At 42.8% G+C, this 11,421-nt stretch overlaps 1 protein-coding gene across 2 annotated transcripts; it reads right to left on the minus strand.

Moving 5' to 3' along the window:
• Positions 1–132: 132 nt before the first annotated feature.
• Positions 133–11,375, minus strand: LOC140335368 (band 4.1-like protein 5). 2 transcript variants are annotated; one of them, XM_072417932.1, is made up of 6 exons: positions 6,573–6,665; positions 5,104–5,191; positions 4,536–4,616; positions 4,414–4,455; positions 4,001–4,128; positions 133–3,820 (listed from the first exon to the last, which is right to left on the minus strand). In XM_072417932.1, exons 2-6 carry the CDS (start codon positions 5,131–5,133, stop codon positions 3,763–3,765), a joined length of 339 nt encoding a protein of 112 aa, XP_072274033.1. In that variant the 5' UTR covers positions 5,134–5,191; positions 6,573–6,665; the 3' UTR covers positions 133–3,762. The 2 variants fall into 2 exon arrangements, 1 of the variants encoding a protein (XP_072274033.1); XR_011921688.1 differs by lacking the exons at positions 133–3,820; positions 4,001–4,128; positions 4,414–4,455; positions 4,536–4,616 and adding exons at positions 6,753–6,814; positions 7,795–7,923; positions 8,549–8,646; positions 9,522–11,375.
• Between the last annotated feature and the right edge of the window lie 46 nt (positions 11,376–11,421).

The following is an 11,421-nucleotide window of genomic DNA, read 5'->3' on the forward strand; positions in this document are numbered from 1 at the left end:
AAAATTTCCTCCAACAATCCTCCCAATATTGTATTTGGTATATTCCACCCCAACCTTATTGTAGATTTGGTATAATCCCCCCTTCATATTGTATTTGGTTTATCCCAGCATAGCAAGAGGCGGAGCCAGGCAGAGATTTCACATTTGTATATTTAGGAAATATTCAATACAACCAAAATCTCCGGTGATTAACAAAAAATTTCAGCACTAAAAACGTGGCCGTCCTTCCGCTATGAAACAAAGTAGTGAAATTCCAAAAATAAATTACAATTTGATCTATAGTAAAAGATTTACATATCAAAAACAGGAAATAATAGTGTGTTGTAAAGAATACACGGGAAGGGGTTAGTGACACCAACAGTCATCACAATGGGGTCTTGGGCAAAGTCTGCCACCTGCTGGGCACTCTGAGTGTCACCACCCAACTTCCACACATTTTCATTCTGTTCTTGTCAAATCTTTGTGAACAGAACAAGCAGACAAAATCCTAAGTCCTCATATCTTAGGGGAACACAGATCAGACCTGGAGGAATCAAAACCACAAATTCCAGGACGTTCCAGGATTTGGGGTAGAAATATAAAAATGTTACTGCAGGTGAGTACTCTTTTTATGAGGAAGTAAAAAAACAGGTATACAGTGGAATAGCAGTTGATACAGTGTACTAGGACTTTGCTAAAGCATTTGACACTGTACCCCAGAACTGGCTTAAAAGATCACATCCAGAGAGTAGTGATTAATGATTCATACTCAGGATGGTCTAAGGTTATTAGTGGTGTAACCCCAGGGTTCAGTGGTGGGACCTTTACTGTTTAACACCTTCATAAATGATATAGAGTTTGGGATTAAAAGTACCATTTCCGTGTTTGCAGATGACATCAAACTATGTAATGGAATAAACTCCATACAGGATGTCTATAATCTACAAGCAGACCTGGATGTACTGTTTGATTGGGCAGCCAAGTGGCAAATGACATTTAATATTGAGAAATGTAAAATTATGCACTTGGGAGCTAACAACATGCATGCTTCATACTGTCTAGGGGGAATACACTTGGGGTAGTCAGAAATGTAAAAGGATCTGGGGGTTCTGGTACATCATAGACCTATTAACAGCATGCAACCCTAAGCTACAATCTAAAGCTAGTAAAGTACTTTCTTGTAATAAAAGAGGAATAGACTGCAGAGATAGAGACATAATCCTGCCCCTGTACAAAACATTGGTCAGACCACATCTAGAATATGCAGTCCAGTTTGGGCACCAGCTCACAAAAAGAACATTGTGGAATTGGAGAGAGTGCAACTAGGGCAACTAAAGTAGTAAACTAGAGTAGGGCAACTAAACTAATAAAAGGAATGGAGGAGCTCAGCTATGAGGAGAGATTAGCTGAACTGAATCTCTTCTCCCTTGAGAAGAGAGGTATAAGGGGGGATATGATCACCCTGTATGAATATAGAAATGCTCCATATAGAGAACTCTCTTCCCAATTATTCACTTTGAGATCATTACAAAGAACAAATAGCACTCTAAATCTGGAGGAAAAGAAGTTTAAGCTCCGGATAAGGAAGGGATTCTTCACTGTAAGGTCTGTGAAAATGTGGAATCAGCTCCTTAGGAAGTAGTTTCAGCAACTACTATAGATTGCTTTAAGAAAAAGCTGGATGTTTTTCTAGAAGCACAGAATATAACTGGGTATTAAGGCTTTATAGTAAAAAAAACACAGAGACTGTTAATCTAGGGAACATCCGATTACTATATGGAATCAGGAAGGGTTTTTTTTTCCCCTGTTGAAGCAAATTGTACCAGGGCTTTTTTTGCCTTCCTCTGGACCAACTATGTCCATAGGATTTTATATCTGGGATATGTTTATTTCCATAGTGGTTGAACTTGATGGACCTATGTATTTTTTCAACCAAATCTATTATGTAACTAAGTTAACTATGTGATAGAGAAGGGGGGGAAAGGTGACACAAAATAATGCAGCCGCCAGGCGCATGGTCACAGCCAACCTTCCCACTTCCACGCTGCTGTGGAATTTCACTGCAGAATAAATAGCGTTGTCACCCTATAAACTTCAAGAAACAAAGTAATGAAAGGCAGACTCCAGCTATCACATTTTAGGCAGCAGGTTTATGTCCCCCACCCCTGGGTTGTCCCATGTTTGTAATATTCCCTCGGTTACATCGGGAAGTGCATCAGGAAGCCAAACCCAGTTCAGTTTCATACATCTTGCAGCCTCTACACCTCAGATGATTTTTACAATTAGTGACAACAAACATTACAGAAGAGTAACAATGTAACAATATCCAGCAATATACAGTACAGTCCCAGCTCTGCCCCCCACAGGAAAATCAGTGAAATGACATTGGCCAGGTAACTGTGTATATTGTACAGGTGATTGGAATGTCGTCACCACCACGTTACAGGAAATGGAGGGGGTTTTCCTCAACAACATCCATCCCTTCAGATTGCAAATAGGGTTTATTTTTGTTATAAAAGGTTTAAATAGAACTTTAAAAAAAAAAAAAAAAAAACAATCCAATCAATGGAGCAACTCAAAGCAATTGAAGTAAATCTAAAGCCAAAACTTTTCTTTGTGGGGGTCTCATTATATTTTTTCCAGACTTCATTTAAAAAGGAAGAATGAAAATGTTTCAGCTTTGATCTGCTTTCATTTCTTTTCATCATCACTCTACAAAGGTGAACCTGCCATACCCTGAAGAAGTCTCCAGGTCCCCAAAACGTGCTAGCTTAATTTATGGAAAATGTATTGGGGAAAATGGAGAAAGCTAGATATTCGGTCTCTGCGCCATTATAGATGGTAGGGGAATTCTGCAAATCACCTGCTGCAACTTTCCAGGTCAGTGTATAGCTCTCTAGATCTGGCTGGTGTGTCACTTATTCACTTCCAAAAGTCACCTTTATCCTTTTCCTAGGATTCCTTCCTCCTCCAATCACATCCCTCACCTCCCAGTATCTTCTAAGTCCCACCCACTTCCTTTTGTCCAGGAGACATGCATTGCATTCCATTGCATTAAAATCTTTAGATCACAAATGACAGTTCTGCATATGCCCAGCAATGATCTCCTTTGAAATATTTCAACGAATAGCAGCAGTCGGAAAAGCTCCGAGCTCTTGAAATACTGACAGACAAGCCACGCCTCTGACAATCTTGCTTCTATTGGCTGTTTCTGTGGCTCCGCCTACAAATAAACATTCTAGAGGACAGGGAGATTAAAAAAAGTTACAAAATATAAAATCCCATAAAACAAAAAACAAAACAAAAGATGACGGCAAAAGAAGCGCCTGGGGCTTGGGTGCAGATTGCAGTGTACGGATCGCATTTGATGCGACCATCTCCAGCTCAGTCCTAGAGAAGACCACAGGACCCCATCAAAGGAACCCCATTCCCCATTGTCAATCATCTGGACCCCATCCCCCCCACTGCCTGGACCAATCACAGAAGTGTAATGCCGGTCATTACCGCTAAATCATCCAGCGGCTCCCAGCAGAATGTTAACAAAAATCCTTCATAAATCACAGATGTCTGGAATACTGGGAGAGGGCCGGACACAGAAAATTCCAGTGTATTGCTTCAAGGAAAGAAAGAGGGGGGGAAAAAAAAAAAAAAAGTCACAAGGTCATCAATCTATTGGTCAGTCCATCCAGCATCTCCCAGCATCCTCTCTACTCCCATTGTCCGTGGTCCATCTGGTGCCGATCCAAATCACAGTACAAATTTGGTGGTTCCATGGTCCTCCAATCACAGCTCAGTAGTGAGCAGACATCGCAGTCTGGGCGGATCCTCGGTAACCATCATGCTGCAGGGGAAAAAAAAAAAAACACACAAAATGAATATGGCAGCACAGAGATCCCATAGGTGTTTATTATTATTATTATTATTATTAAACAGGATTTATATAGCGCCAACATATTACGCAGCGCTGTTTACACATAACAGATAAAATTTGGATGCAGTAGGCAATAGGGCGACCACTGACCTTGCGCCTGCAGCAGGTAGAAGGTTCGGTGACTCCACACCGGCTGGTGATTGGTCTATTGCATTATTCAGGACTTTAGCAGGAAGGTTGGAGTCTCCTGCCAGGTGTCCGTTAGAAACAAGTGCACTCTGCGGGGTGAAAGGACGGATAGAGGTTACATACAGACATCATACCGATAGCCCTGGGGGGGGGGGGATTAACAGGCTCAGACTAACACCCACATGTGGAGCTAAATCAACAGACTACCAATACATGAAAGGGGGGGGGGGGGCTAGATGGTGTTAGACCTTCCCACAGATGAGTACATCAGCTGGGGGGGGGGAGAGATATATGAAATAATTATCTGTGTCCCCATTGGATTATATTGTTAGCTTTATTTACCCTGCTGATGGGGTCATTTGATTTGCACTTACTGGTACATTCCAGCGGGGTGTGATGGTTGTGTACGATGGAACCTGCAGAGGAAACAACAGATCAGCTCATCTCTAGAAGGAATAACATTTTTAAGAATTCGATGTTGAATGAAAGCCCTTACCGCTGGAGGGGCAGTGCTTGTGAGGTCGATGAGGTTCTCTGTGAGCATCGCCAGCAGGCTATCCAGATCCTCAATTGGGCTCTGCAGAAGTGAGAAAAGCAAAAAAATTAAATTACAATGAGGCATAAAAATCAGAAATAATAAATGTGAATAAAAATCAGCAGCTGAAATATAGAGGAGCCCCAGCTACCAATCAGAATTCATTCTCATTGTATGGACACCTCTGTATGGCTGGAGATGGCCGGCAGCTCCAGGCTTGAGGAGCCAAAATGTTTGTCATCTTGAAGATAAAAAAATGGTTTTGAACACGAGGTGCTCTCAGTGACCCTGGGCAGGGGCTGCAATTTATATTTAGAAATCACAGAGAGCAAAAGGAAAGGGATCTGTCTTCTCAGCAAGTGCAGGGGGGAGGGCATGGGACTGCACAGAGGAGAGAAAGGGGAGAGGGGGAGCTTCTCCCATATACTACAGAACACCCCTACGTTATACAAACCCCTCGATATACTACAGAACGCCTCAATATATGACACCCCCCCCCCTCTACACACCAGTATTTCACTGTACCCACCTTTACACCCGACACGTCTTCTGATGCCATGGATGGGGACGATGTGTTTTCAAGTTTCGGTTCTTTGAATTCCTGACTGCCAAAGTTTCTAAAGACGAAAAATAAAATCAGTAGAATTATCTAAGTGACTCCGAGCAATGCAGAGCAGGGGGGGTTGAAGACAGACCTCAGAACAGATTATGTGCTGTTGAAGGATTTGTAATCTGGATCTGATACTGGACAGGTAAGTATTACAATTCATTTTCTTGTGATGGTGCATTGGGTTGCTATTCATTCCTAATAGCACCAAATGCAACTTATAAATGCAAAGCAATGCATAATATGGTAAAAGCACAGCATGCACTTGTGGTGCTCAATACTGGACTGCTGAACACAATGCATGGCACTGTGCACAGCAACACATGTGCATTACATGACTGACAGCCGTACAGGGACCGGGCATTGGAAATTTCATCTGTCTGAATATAGAATCTGACTGAATCTAATCCTAAAGCATCTGACTGAATCGACTCCTAAAGCATCTCTAACTTTTTCTTTTTTTACAACCGGAACACTGCAACAATGTAACAAATGTGCCAATCACCCCAAATCCCCTCCAGACACAACACAGCCTGTAAAACATTCTGCAACATTTTTACAATGTGGGTTATAGAGGATGGAAAGATGACAATAAACCATTCTGCCACTTCTGGGGTCAACCCCTGCCAGGAGGAAGAAGTGCAGGGCGCACAGCCAACACACAGACCGAATTGTACAATCTAATAAAACTATCACAATGACGGTGATGAGTATTCTGTATTGCATTGTGCAGCAAGGATGATATGCGGTCCAGTTGAAGGAATGAGATTCTTTTCTATAATAAAAATTTCAGAGATAAGAGCTCATATTTCCGTCCTTGTGCTGCACTGGCCAACCTCACATTTCTATATAGCTTACACAGGCTGTGGCAGCGTACAGACAGATCTGCCAGTAACAAATGTATTAGTATAGTGTTCCAGTCTTCTGACAACTCCTCATGGTTATTGTCTGTGCATTTTGTTGGTGGAAAACTATCATGGGAGAACCTGGGTGATCCAGCAATGAATCTGAATCTAGAAAACTAAACGCAAAATATTTTAAGAAATCCATTCCAGGTTTGCCGGATCATTTAGGTTCTCATATGATAGTGTATATCTTCTCTGGGGCTGGAAAGCTTTAATAAATCTGGTCAGTTATCTTGTTAGAATGGTTCTATCACCAACCAATCAACTGAAGGAGGAAAAGACAAAGTAGTTGGATTGAAGGATGTTGGGTTCCTGGTGTTTGGCTGCCTCCAGGTAGACAGAAATGCCCAGACTGCAATATGAGTTAATGGTTGACTCCCTTTGGTCACCTTGGGCCATGTCTTATTGTAAGGTATCTGGTTGGATTCCAACTATTAGCCAGGAATGAATCAACTTCCACATCAGACAATGTAATTGGCGACTTACGTTAGGAATACACATGGCGCAGGAGGCGGAGTTTCTCGCAGTTCTGGGAATTCCTGTTATTGGGTGAGATTATTCAGCTTCACAGTTACCCCTCTAAAAAAAAAAAAAGGTGATTATTATAATCTTTAATACCAAGATTACCCCATGGAGAGGTGAAAAACATATTCTGGGGTCACTGACCTAGGAGATGGATCTTCAAGGATTAGATTCTTGGTATTGATCACCAAATCATCTCTTGTGACCTGCAAAACAAACATAACCAGGATTCATTTCCCGTGCAAATTGTTGCTTGGGCCTGATAAAAGGGGTGAAGGGCCTCAATACGTGTTGGCTTGTTTTATTAAGATTCCCAGACAAGGCCATACATTCTGAAGCCCTTATTTAAAGGAGGTAATAGCCCTTAGGAAAGTGGTGCCCTTGTTTATTCACTTCACATGAATTTTCTTTGTTATTACTCAGCCCACAGTTTCTCTGTTTAGCAGCTTGCAGCATCCCCGGTCTCCCTTTGGTCATACCTATTCTGTCACCTCTGCATCCCCGGCACACTGGAGGGGATCAGTCGGTCCCACAGCCAATGAGCAGATTAGATGATTGTTGTGATCCTGTCTTACAATTGGCTTAGTCCTACTTAAACCTGTTGATTGGGGGATCATCATTGCATTATCCCCTGCTGTGCCCAGCATGCTTTCAGTTCTATTTTGGATTTTTACTTTGATTTTTCTGGTGATTGCCTCCTGCCCTGACCTCAGACTGTAACTACTCCATCTTGACTCTGTGTTCCTGTGTGAAAGCCATTCCAACATTGAGGCCATCAATACCGATCACCCCTGGTGGGGAGAGCCTGAGGGCCACAAACCAGTGACTGAAGGCTGGGGGCCACTAGGATTACTGACCCATTATTCCTTGCGGGATGCTCTGGTGGAGAGCAGAGGGTGACTTACAGAAATTCTGTTCCTCAGGTATGTTGTGCCACCTACCAGGGGAAACCTTGTAACCCTCCAGCATACAAGGCTGGCATTGAATACCAGGCTTGGTATCTCCCTCTCCTGTTCTTCTACTCACACCTACATATTGAATACCATGTATGATGCTAGTATGTATAATCTCTAGTTAGTAAATAACCTGGTTGGGCTGTTATTTAAGGGTTACATTCTCTTTTCATACACTGATAAAAGTTCAGCTGAAATCGGTTTCACACGTGCCATACATGCCAAATGCCTACCTTGTGTTCAGAATCGGCTTGGGCTTTCAGAATATTGCTCTTCATATCTGTAGGCAGCCAGATCGGAGCCGACGCTGGAGCCTCAATCTGATTATTGAGACATTTCTCCACCAGCTTCACAGTGTCCTCCTACAACACACAAGGAGCAGGGATCAGATTGCGCTATTACATAAAGAAATGGAGAACTCAGAGGCTGGGCAGTGGCAGAGCAGTGTGACCAGTAAGGAAAAGGCCACTACTGAGGTCCTGCTATGGTACAAACAAGCTAAGGAAATATGATAGCAAGAATTGTAAAAGCTCTTTGTATCTCTGCTAATATTATAAATGGATTTGATCTGGGAATATACTGCAGACCCAAACTTTACTTTATTGAACAAATATGGTGAAATGGCCGTTCCATATAGAAGATTGCAACCAATTCAACTGGCTTCCGACTTGTGTCTATAGACCACGGTGTGAATATGGAACTTGAAAAATAGCTGAAATGTGCAACCTGATGAGACGGGAGGGATCGCTTGACCAGACATTACAGCTGGCAATAAAATGGGCATCTGATGCTATTGAGAACCAACATCTCTGCTGGAATTCTTTTTTCCACTATGTTTAGAATATAACAGGAGGAGCTGGAAAAAAACAACATGGAGTAAATAAAGAAATGGAAAATGTCTGATCAAATCCGCAGTCATTCTATGCATCTGCACAATTTCGAAGGATTGGACCTTGCGGTGTCTGTGGACTGCTAGCGGTACCGTACCTGTTTGCCAACGTTGACGTTGAGGTTACATTTTAGTGCAGGAAGGGCTCCATTATTGGCCTCTGCGTTGTTCAGTTTCACAGTTACATCTTCAGATGCTGGAAAATAACCACAATCATAAGACTTCATATCAACCAAAGAATTTTAATGGTTTTCCTTCTATTGTACTTTATTGCAGCCAATAACCACCATCATACGCGTGACCTGCCATCACATGACCACTCTGGGTGCTTGTTAGGTAAAAGCTGGAATTTGCCCTTTGTACTTCTGAAATGACTCCGGAATGCTAAAATGCTAACCCAACCCATCTGCAAAAATTTCCCACTGTCATTATGAACTACAAGACGTCCGTTATCAGTTCTTATCCTAAGGAAAAATAAAGGACATCGGATTGACCTGTAACATTTTACAGATTTAATGAGTATTAAACAACTGCTCTTTGATGTCCACAGCTGCGGGTATTCTGGAGAAATTCTATTCTCAAACATTACAACACAAACATCGAAGTTTATCAATTCATTGTCAGCAGCTCAGCTCCCCCCACAGCTTGCTCTGCTCAGAACAGCAGAAAGAAACAGAACGGATTTGTATTAGCCCACTAAATACCTACATACTTTGTTTAGCAGGTTTGAGCCCTGATGAAGGGAGATCATTTGAAGCCCCAAAATGTGTTGGCTTTTAAAAAAAATTAAATCTGGACTTTACATCTTCAGCCACTTTCTTTGCACTCAGTCCCTACTCTAATATAGGATTAACCATCTGCTGTAATTTAGGGGAAAGCAGTATAAGGAGAATCTTTCCCATTATTCTGATAACAACCCCACCACACACACACACACACACACCTTTCTTCCTACCTCCAGCAATAAAAACATGACCTCCAATGCAACTCCCACTCCCCCCAACCAAAGCAAACTAAGCAATGGGAGCCCCTGGAAATTTTCTATAAAGAACAATAAGACCGATCACTGACCTGGCAGGACGTCCGCCTGCTCCCCAGGCTTTTCCTCTAAGCAGGGGTTGGAGAACGTCAGACCTCCCAAGTCAAGTAAAGGCGCTGGTGTCATAGAAACCGGAAGAGCTAGCACTTCATCAAGTTTACTCTCCAATTCCTGGCTGTCAGTCAATCCTACAAAGCTGGGGAGGCATTGGGACAAAATGAGAACCAATCGCTTGCAGCAACGGAAAGCTCCAAGATGTGCTGACCTGTGATGTCACTTCTGTATCCCCTCAGGGTGCTCAGATTTCTGCAGCGCTCTGCGTGTTGGTGGTGCGGTGTGGAGGAAAACATTATAGCAGCAAAAAGATTCCAATAGCAGAATTGGTGACCATATGCAGGAGGCACAAATATGTAGGAAGGCACTGAAGCTGTGGCCATGCATGGTGACAGCTGCACCTTGTACCTTAACCTCTGCAAAAAGATAACCATTACTAGATGGACTCTACCTACTGGATATTTCATTTATTGTTTTTGAGAAGCCATTCGCAGCCAAGGTTACAAGGAACCCTGGGAATCCTCAAGAGGTTCATGGGGTTCCTTATTGGGCTCATTGACCTCATTTCCGATGGTGCCTGCACTGGTGTCAACACTACTTGGGAAAGCCAGGAGGAGGAGACCAATGACATCTGTAGATGTCTGTAAGGGGGAACTCTTCCCAGGGAACTTAAAATGAACTGATTTTAGCAAAGGGTTCCTCAAGGGTAAAAAGGTTGAGGAAGGCGGTGCAGAGTCCTCCAGCAGAGAAGAGTATTTCAGGAGAAGAGAGATATGGATGACAGAGCAGAGTAGTTCAGGAAAGGAGAGTTATAGAGGAAGGAACAGAGTCCTTCAGCAGGGCAGAGTATTTAAGAAGAGGAGCGTTATAGAGAAAGGAGAAGAGTCCTCCAGTAGTGAGTTGATGTTTAAGGCTTCTGCCACAGGGTATAATGCACCAAATACATCAAGAAAAGCACAGTGTGTTCAAATTGGAGCTTTTCTTTTCTCTGTTGCGCCTTTCACCCAACCCCCCTTCCCCCATCTATTTCTGAGAAAGTTTTGCCAGGACTCACATGGCACATCAGCAACAGAAGCTCACAAAAGTTGTACTCGGCTTAGAACAAGAAGCCGCATATTGGGAGATTATGAGAACACAAAACAAAATTGAGGTTTGCAGCATTTCCTTGTTTATCTTGCTTTCTTTCCACAAACACACAATGATTGTACTAATAATACTTTGTATTTATTATAAAACATACAATTCAGTGTTCACAGCAGGAGACAGCTTGCCAGTACCTCCAACCATGAGGAGAAGTTGGACTCTGTGGGGGTAATTTTTTCCCCCCACACCTTGACACACCTTGGAAATAACACTTTTCAGAAGTAGCGAGGACAGCATCAGGATCAACAAAATACATTACCAAAGCATAAAACACTAAAATGCGCTGAGCACTGTGTGGACTTCAGACAGGAAATGACAATCAGCTGTAAGCACAAGACTTTGTACAGCGATTGTAACATTGTGAATGTGGCCGATATCCAAACCAAGGATGAGCAAAACAGTTTCCTGCAAACTATAATTGTGCTCTTCTAGACTTGTGGTCACAGTTTGGTGAAGACCCCTTTCTGTTCACCCATGACTGTGCTTAGGGGTACAAAGCTAGCTCCATAAAGAAATGGGGTCACCAGTTTGGTGTGGAGGAACTTGAGTGTCCAGCACAGACCACTGACCTCACCCTACTGAACAGCTTTGGGGTAAATTGGGATGGTGAGCCAGGTCTTCTCATAGAACATCAGTACCTGACCTCACCAATGGGGGGCAAATTCCCATCATCAGTACCTGACCTCACCAATGGCCATCAGTACCTGACCTCACCAATGGGGGCAAATCCCCACC

The sequence above is a fragment of the Pyxicephalus adspersus genome, chromosome 7, assembly GCF_032062135.1.
Source record: "Pyxicephalus adspersus chromosome 7, UCB_Pads_2.0, whole genome shotgun sequence".
Lineage (NCBI taxonomy): Eukaryota > Metazoa > Chordata > Amphibia > Anura > Pyxicephalidae > Pyxicephalus > Pyxicephalus adspersus.

Coding starts and splice junctions, on each gene's coding strand:
- LOC140335368 (XM_072417932.1), bottom strand. CDS start 5,133: ATGGCATCAGAAGACGTGTCGGGTGTAAAG. Junction 4,617..5,103: donor AAGACGTGTCGGGTGTAAAG/GTGGGTACAGTG, acceptor TCACTTCTGCAG/AGCCCAATTGAGGATCTGGA. Junction 4,456..4,535: donor CAAGCACTGCCCCTCCAGCG/GTAAGGGCTTTC, acceptor TTTCCTCTGCAG/GTTCCATCGTACACAACCAT.